This window comes from Podarcis cretensis (genome assembly GCF_951804945.1).
Source record: "Podarcis cretensis genome assembly, chromosome: 6".
Classification (NCBI taxonomy): Eukaryota; Metazoa; Chordata; class Lepidosauria; order Squamata; family Lacertidae; genus Podarcis; species Podarcis cretensis.
In genome coordinates this window covers 96,438,920-96,447,940 of record NC_137175.1, presented here as the reverse complement: position 1 = coordinate 96,447,940, position 9,021 = coordinate 96,438,920, and the positions used below count along the sequence as shown (strand labels likewise).

Genomic DNA, 9,021 nt, shown 5'->3' with positions numbered 1-9,021 from the left:
AGTTCGAGTGACTTCAAAGCCCATGACATCTTTGGCAAAGGCTGTTCTCCAACTGGAGCACTCGCAGGCAAGTGTTTCCCAATTGTCGGTGTTTATACTACATTTTTTTAAAGATTTGCCTTGATAGAGTCTTTAAACCTCTTTTGTTGACCACCAGCATTACGCTTTCCATTTTTAAGTTTGGAATAGAGTACAGTTGTACCTCAGGTTAAGTACTTAATTCGTTCTGGAGGTCCGTTCTTAACCTGAAACTGTTCTTAACCTGAAGCACCACTTTAGCTAATCTCGTGCAGCAGCATTTCATAGAATCCTAGAGTTGGAAGAGACCACAAGGGCCATCGAGTCCAACCCCCTGCCAAGCAGGAAACACCATCAGAGCACTCCTGACATATGGTTGTCAAGCCTCTGCTTAAAGACCTCCAAAGAAGGAGACTCCACCACACTCCTTGGCAGCAAATTCCACTGTCAAACAGCTCTTACTGTCAGGAAGTTCTTCCTAATGTTTAGGTGGAATCTTCTTTCTTGTAGTTTGGAGCCATTGCTCCGTGTCCGCTTCTCTGGAGCAGCAGAAAACAACCTTTCTCCCTCCTCTATGTGACATCCTTTTATATATTTGAACATGGCTATCATATCACCCCTTAACCTCCTCTTCTCCAGGCTAAACATGCCCAGCTCCCTTAGCCGTTCCTCATAAGGCATCGTTTCCAGGCCTTTGACCATTTTGGTTGCCCTCCTCTGGACACGTTCCAGTTTGTCAGTGTCCTTCTTGAACTGTGGTGCCCAGAACTGGACACACTACTCCAGGTGAGGTCTGACCAGAGCAGAATACAGTGGCACTATTACTTCCCTTGGTGTGTGTGTGTGTGTGTGTGTGTGTGTTTTAAAGGAGGGCTGTGAAGTTCCCTCTGCGTTTACTGCCTCGTCTTTCTGTCAAGTAAACCGTCTTTCTAACAACCAAGCGGCGTATGTATGTATGTATGTATAAATAAATAAATATATATATGTATGTATAAATAAATAAATATATATATGTATGTATAAATAAATAAATATATATATGTATGTATGTATAAATAAATAAATATATATATGTATGTATGTATGTATAAATAAATAAATATATATATGTATGTATGTATAAATAAATAAATATATGTACGTATGTATGTATAAATAAATAAATATATATATATATATGTATGTATGTATGTGTGTGTGTGTATATATATATATATATATATATATATATATAGAGCAACATATATAAATATAAAGCTAAGCAACAGCCGCCGCCGCCGCCGCCAACTGCGGCGAACCAACTACGAGTCCCCGGGCGCCCTCCCTCATTTGCATACAGCCAATCCACCCCCTCGGGGCGCCCTCCTTCATTTGCATACAACCAATGAGCAGCCTCTACCGAGAGAAGGCTGGGGAGGGGCGCGTCCGAGCCACTAAGGTGCGCGTCGATGGGCGATTGAGTGCGCCTGGCCGAGCTCCCTCCCCCCCCCCGCCTTCGCGCCCGTCCACGCTGTTGCCTCAGGCGGGGAGCCCGGCCGGCCGGCCGGCTCGGCGATCCATTGCTCGCGCCTCCCTCCCTGGGAATGCCGCCCGCCGATGCCGCCGGGTCTGAGGGAGAAGCGGCGGCGAAGGAGCCCGGGCGGCGTTGGGGGCAGCGGGGAGGCGGCGGCGGCGGCGCCGGGCGCGGGATGGAGCCGGCGCGGGGCGGCAGCGTGCAGTGACCGAGGAGCGGGGCGTCCCGGGCGCTCGGCGGCAGGATGGAGCCCGGCGCGCCCTCGTCGGAAGGCTGCCTGGAGCGCCTCAGGAATTCCCTGCCGGGGCCCGCCGACCTGGCCGGGGCGGCCAGCACGCTGGAGAGGATCCTGAGGGAGTCGGTGTGCCAGCTGCAGGGCTGGCTCCGCGTCTACGGTAAGGAGCGGGGGGGGGGGGAGAGAGACGCCCTCACACGCCCCCTTCGGCTCCCCCTGGACGCGTCCCCCCCCTCCACCCCACCCCCCCAATACCTCCCTCAGCAACATCACCTCCTCCCGCCTAAAAGGTGGGTTTTCCCCTTCCTCTCCCCCCCCCGCCCCCCGACTCACGGATCTGGATCTGAGGTGGGAGATACTATATTTTCTCTCTCCACCCCCCCCCCAATCCACATCTCGCACCCCATTCATAGCCCCGTATTGTGGAGCGCCGTCAGGTAAGTATATACAGCCGCCCCCGCCCCCCCCCGCTTCGTTTCAAAGATGGAAGAGTATGGTACTCCAGCGCCGATCTACCTGGAGACGCACCCGCACCCCCCCCCGTCTGTTATCTCAGGTGTGTTTCAAGGTGCAACTCCAGGGTGCCGCTGACCAAATCCATCACACGCCCTGGACCTTTCTTTTTTGCATTGATAACCCCCCTACCCCCCCCAATTACCCCAATCGTATCTTCTCCCTCTCATAAGCACAAAAGAGTTGTTGTGCGTTCACCTTCAGCATGATGTGCCTTTGCTTTAGGGCAATATGTGAGTCTTCTTCCTGGACTTGAAAGCCACTTTTCTTTTCTTTCTTTTTTTGTTATTTTTTCTTTTTATTTTACATTGTATTATTTTTTTTGAAAACTTGAATAAATATTCTATGAAAGCCACTTTTCTTAACACTATGGAGGGCGATTTCGCCTTCAGGTTTCAGCCCACTGGTTTGGAAACACTTGCCTCATGGTCCCCACCCTCTTTCCCAGCACAGTCTTTCCAATGTTTTTCTTTTCCATTTTCAGACAGCTCCTTTTTGTATCTGCCCCAAGGTTGCCCCAAGGCTGCTTAAGACAAATGTTGATTAGTTAATAATAGTGATGCTTCTTTTATTTTGTATCCTACTTCTGGACTGATTAGTGACCTTCATATTAAGTATCTTCCCATGGTTGCTTATGGCAAAATTTTGTGTGGAACTTCTGTACTTCTAACCTTGTTGTATGAAGCCTGCTTCTCTACCTTCCTTGTGACAATATCCAATAATGTCTTTGATAAGCATTTTGATTATTACGGATGTACCCCTTTCTTTGCATCCATGAAAATTTTCCTCTGGACAGGTACTGGCTTGGCTGCATATTACTGCCTCAACATGGACTGATCACCAACCAAAGGGTTAAGAGAATTCCTTAGTGGAAGCTGCTTTTTATGGAAATAAAAATATAAAACAAAGTAACTTCTTATGAGTGTGTGTGAGAGAGATAACCACCTCCTGGCTGCTTCTTTCTAGCCTCCTCCCCACCCATTTAGAAAGAGCCAACCAGTTAATTTCAGAAATCATGTTTGCAGGAGAACAGATTAGGTTGCAGAATGTGCTGTTGCATACAGTCCCATTGTCAGATCTCTGGGTATTTATTCCAACAGACCCAGCAGCATGTTGAAATACTGATAAATGAGCAAAAAATATCTCATGTTCATGTCACTCTGAACTTGGGGAAATTGCAACCACAATTGAATTGTTTATGGTTGAACACATAACTAATATCAGTTTTAAAGTTGGATATCTACTCGGAAATAAGCTCATTAAGTTCAGTTGTGTTTACTTCTGGGTAAGTGTGCATACTACATGACTGCAGCCTACATAGTGGCTTATTTGTTTTTAAATTCATAGGCTTTAAACAACCAAGCCTGTAACTTGAACACATGTGCAGGCAGACCTTGGGCAAAACATTTCTGCATTGCAGGGGGTTGGGACTAGATGGCTCTCAGGACCCCTTCCAACTCAACAATTCTGTGATTATATGACAGGAAACACTCCCCTGTGATTATTCAATGTATTCTAAAATGTTAAGAAGCTGATAATTATTAGCAAACTGCCCTTTGTACTAGCTTTGAATAAGTCAAGTACAGGACGCTCAGTTGAAAGCACCCCAGGATCTAGATGTGGAATGCTATCATTTTGTAATCGGTATTTAAGTCTTTTGTGCTTGCAAGAAATCAAGAAGAGAAGCAGTGTGAGTAAAGCCTTATTTTCTTCCCTTTCCAGCTGGATTTTGGATGACTATTAATGAGTTGCTAGAAGATACTGACATTGTTCATCTTGTGGTTTTGTACTTACTGACTTGCATTCAACTGGCATCCTTATTTATAGAAAAGGTTGATGAGAGCCTGGAAAAAGGATGTTAAATTCTTTAGTGATCTGGCTGATGTACAAGACACAGTGTTATTTCCTATTTCTTTTTCAAATCCTCCTTGGTATGTAACCTCCCAAAATAAATCTGTATCAGTACGCCTTGCCTATTCCCAGACTCAGCTTTTTTTAGCCATACTGTTCGCTCTATTATAGAAATATATTGTGACTCAGTCTTAAAACAAGACAGCAATCAGGGGTTGGGGTGGGTTTTTTTTGTTATTCTGTACCCTCATACTTTGTTCTAAAGTATTAATTTACTGGGTAGTATTTTGCTTCTGAGTGAACTATTGATTTCCTTGTCAATTAAATAGTTTGCTAATAAAGATCTTTTGCTGAGCGCTTAAATGTTGCTGGGCTTCTAGGCAAATTTTGTGGACAGTTGTTGCCAAGTTGGCCGTAGACAATGAGGAAGATGAAATGGGTAAGCTGATAATTTTTATTGGACTGGCTTCTGTTACTATGAGAGACTGTGTGCTAATATGATAAATGTTGCTAGACAGTGTGCTTGAATGATATAGGCTGCTAGACAAACTGCCTCCTAATAAATCTGTAAAATGCCCATCACTATAGCAGACAAAGTTTACTTTATTACATAAAAGTGCATGGCCATTGTTGACTTCTGTAGAGGAAAGTTAAGGTGCTGCAGTAAGTGATTGGCATTAACTTAGGGGAAGACCTGATGTTGAGGTCACTTGTGTCAGGGTTGAGGTTTCAGCTTCACAGTGTTGGGCATCATAGCACCTTCCTCTTTTTTAAAAGATTGGCTCCCATTTACATACATGGAGAAAAGTAGAGATGATGTTGTTTAGTCATGTCCGACTCTTTGTGATCCCATGGACCCCATGGACCAGAGCATGCCAGGCACTCCTGTCTTCCACTGCCTCCTGCAGTTTGGTCAAACTCATGTTAGTAGCAAAGTAGAGGTAAAAAGGTAAAAGACCCCTGACAGTCAAGTCCAGTCACAAACAACTCTGGGGTTGCGGCGCTTATCTCGCTTTACAGGCCAAGGGAGCCGACGTTTGTCCGCAGACAGTTTTTTCTGGATCATGTGGCCAGCATGACTAAGCCACTTCTGGAGAAACCAGAGCAGTGCACTGAAATACCGTTTACCTTCCCGCCGGAGCGGTACCTATTTATCTACTTGCACTTTGATGTGCTTTCGAACTGCTAGGTTGGCAGGAGCAGCGACCGAGCAACGGGAGCTCACCCCGTCGCGGGGATTCGAACCGCTGACCTTCTGATTGCCAGGTCCTAGGTTCTGTGGTTTAACCCAAAGCACCACCCACGTCCCCATAGAATCGTAGAACTGTAGAATTAGAAGAGACCCTGAGGGTTACCTAGGTCATCCACTGCAATGCAAGCCGTAGACTCGGTGGTTTAGACCACAGTGCCACCTGCATCCCCTACAAAGTAGGGGTACTGTTATTAAAAGTGCAGAGTATGTGGGACAAAAGCTGTCTTCTACTCAAGACATGCAATTACTACCTTTGCCTTCATTGTCTTGCAAGAGGTTGGTTGGTTCCACTGACTACTTCTCTGAAAGAAGAATATGGAGATGAGCCCTGAGGAGTCCGTGCACCAGCAGGGTGTTTACTTGCCCAGAAGTTCATTGTCTCCGTTTCAGGTTCATTGTTATGTTTGGTGTTTCCTCTGGCGATGTGTGTATCCTTTGAAGACAGCCCCCTACACCAAAAGTCCAGTGCAGTTCCTATGGGAGCATGGCATAAGAAGAAACAGCCTGGAGCGTCTCTTGTGTAGAATAAATGTTCTCAAGTGAAACCCTTCACACTAAGGTTTGCATATTTGCCAGAAAGGGCACAAGTTCTTCCTTATTATTTTTTCTATTACCATGTGGGTCTGAACGCAGAATGTATCTTCTCATACCTCCTCACCCGTGCTCAGATTACAGTCATACTTAGGGCTACAGACACTTCAAGTTGCATTTTTTCGGGTTGCGGACCGCCGAAACCTGGAAGTACCAGAACGGGTTACTTCCGGGTTTCGGCGGTTGCACATGCGCAGAAGCACTAAATCTCGCTTTGCGCATGCACAGATGCGCCGAATCGCAACATGCGCAGACACGCCGCTAAGGGTTGCAGACTCTGCAGGTTGCGAACGTGCATCCCGCACGGATCACGTTCGCAACCCGAGCGTCTAGTGTAGAGGGTTTCCTGTTCCTTCTGTTAATTATCACTGGGATTCTCTCTCCCTAGGGCCTTAGTAGCATGCTGTAGGTTTACATAGGCTCAGTTTCCTCTATTTTCCTTTGTGCTTTGGCTATATGTTCCTTTGTTATGAGCAAGAATGTGGGTTGTCAGGCAATGTCCTAGTTTTTCTTAAAAGGTAAAGGTACCCCTGCCCCTAGTTTTTCTTGAGGAAGCTTTAATTGTTGTTTCTTTGCTGGGGGGGGGGGGCTTACTGTAAAGTCTGATTCCTTCCTGCTTCCTAATACAGTATGTTAAACAGAAATGAGAATCTGTTTGTTTGATGAGTTTGTATGTGCACACACGCCTAGGCTAATATGTACATATATAGTAAATAAAATGGAGGCATTTACAAATATGTCTGTTTTAAGGTGCAACACTGAGAATCCACATAGGGAGTGATGAATATTCCAGTTAGCTACATGTAAAATGTTGATGAAGTCATAGGTTTTTTGTTCAGCGATGGACTGCAATTAGCTAACCAGAAGATAAAGGTTGCTGATGTAAGCTGCATAGATACAAAAACATTTCAACTTTTAAAACTATGAAAAAATACAATGATTTTTCAAGCATGATTGGGCTAAGAAGTGATTCTGTAACCCAAAGGCAACAAGTAATTACTTCTGGTTAATATCAAAATGAACTACAGAAATGGCAAGTTCAGTTGTTTAGGGGAAAATAAAGTATATGCTTCCTTTCCTTTCCACAGTATCCTGTTTTATTTAAATTAGGTTGAAGTAAATATATATATTCAGATCATTTTAATCCTGTTCTTGCCTTGCATAGAGTGACCTGGATATGTTTCTGTGCATTAGTAATCAAATCAAAACAATTCCATGCTGGTGTACAACTAAATGTAGTTTTTAGTATGTAGATATTTATAGAACTGTGGAGCTTTTTGTAGTTAGTAAGTATGCCCACTGAGCAAAGGGACATGGGCTCTAAGTCTGACCTTTGCGATCTGTATTTCCCAGTAAATATTGGGAATGGCTAACACCACTCTGTGCCATGAATGACTCTGGAGGGGAAGCCTGTCTTGTGTAAGAAATGCTAAGCATCACTCTTCTAACATTGAAGTCAGGGGAGCTATTAATATAATAGCCACCCATGGTTCAGTTTTCCCCATGTGTCCTTACAGATACAGAGAGTGGATTTTCCAATTGTTGCAATTGAAAGGTACTTTGTTCAAAAATAGCTTGGTTAGAAGAAGCAGTTACTTAATTTGAGATGAAATTGTTGGCCACTTCTCAGAGCTGATTAATCTTGTATATGTGCTAGGTACTGTGTGCTTTTTGGCTTGCATCTGTCCAGGGAGCTCATTCAGGGACTCCTCCAGTTATAGAGGCTATACAGCTTGTATTTGTAGGCACTGGGAAACGGATTTGCAAATAATGCATCATAATAACCAGCTGCGGTGATAGGCTGGCCGTGTGACCGTGGTGTGTGTGCAAAGGAAGGGCTTGACTATGGGATGTGCTATCAATGTGACTCCAAGGTCTTTGCCTGCTCTCTCTTCAGTGGGAGCCCTAAATCAACTAAACATATTTTCCCATTTCACCAGTCGCTCTTTTATTTTTTCTGAACTTTGCATGATTGCTGCCAGTGATTGAATACACAAATGACTGGCTGATGAGTATGATTTTGAATACTTAAAAATCTACTGCTTTTTTCCAAGGTTTGGAAAAATCTGTTGAGATGTCACAGGAAAGAGGAAATTCTAGATAACTGTTTGAAAAAAACACAGAATAAAATTTGCCAGAATATCTTCACAAGCTTCACATCAATTGAATGGATGTATTTCTAGTCTGCAACTAGATGCTTAATGCTAAAACATAGCTATCACTATCTAATAGAAATTACATTTTAACACAAATTATGTAGCTACAAACCAAGCGCAGAAAGGATTTACAAAAAAGTTTATATTTGTGATCGTTAAGAAGCAGCTCCTGGATTTTCCACACAACCCAAGTCTCTTTCAGAAGCATTCATGCACATAAGCCTTATCCAGATTGCAACAATGCAAGGAGAATACCCATAACAGGGAAGTAATTCCTGAACCCTACTCTCCAAAACGTTTGAATCACACGCAGACCTGAAAAGTTCACTATTCATGCTCCCACCAATTGATGTAAAGTTTGTGGAGATATTTTGGCAAATTTTACTCTGTATTTTTTGGATTCAGTATTGTTTTTATGTTTGTATTACAAAACCAACATATAATGCAACTTCTTGGGAGTTCTATTGGCATTTAAGGGAAGGAGAATATGCAAAAATATTTTAAAAAATTCAATTATATTATCAAAGAATGTTTTATATAGCAGACAATAAATCAATGATATAGTAACTGAACATAAAGACAAATATTCTTAGTAAGGTAAGGTAAAGGTACCCCTGCCCGTACGGGCCAGTCGTGTCCGACTCTAGGGTTGTGCGCCCATCTCACTTAAGAGGCCGGGGGCCAGCGCTGTCCGGAGACACTTCCGGGTCACGTGGCCAGCGTGACGAAGCTGCTCTGGCGAGCCAGCACCAGCGCAGCACACGGAAACGCCGTTTACCTTCCCGCTATAAAGCAGTACCTATTTATCTACTTGCACTTAGGGGTGCTTTCGAACTGCTAGGTGGGCAGGAGCTAGGACCGAAGGACGGGAGCTCACCCCGCCGCGGGGATT

The 9,021-nt window shown here is 44.1% G+C and overlaps 1 protein-coding gene across 2 annotated transcripts in view; it reads left to right on the top strand.

Annotated features, from left to right (window-relative positions):
- The first annotated feature begins 1,760 nt into the window (after positions 1 to 1,760).
- RASAL2 (RAS protein activator like 2) overlaps positions 1,761 to 9,021 on the top strand; it is a 239,765-nt gene continuing 232,504 nt past the window's right edge. For both annotated transcript variants that reach the window (XM_079981082.1, XM_079981081.1), the window contains exon 1: positions 1,761 to 1,926. In XM_079981082.1, coding sequence (XP_079837208.1) covers positions 1,776 to 1,926 — 151 coding nt within the window. In that variant the 5' untranslated portion in view covers positions 1,761 to 1,775. The remainder of the gene's footprint in view (positions 1,927 to 9,021) is intronic.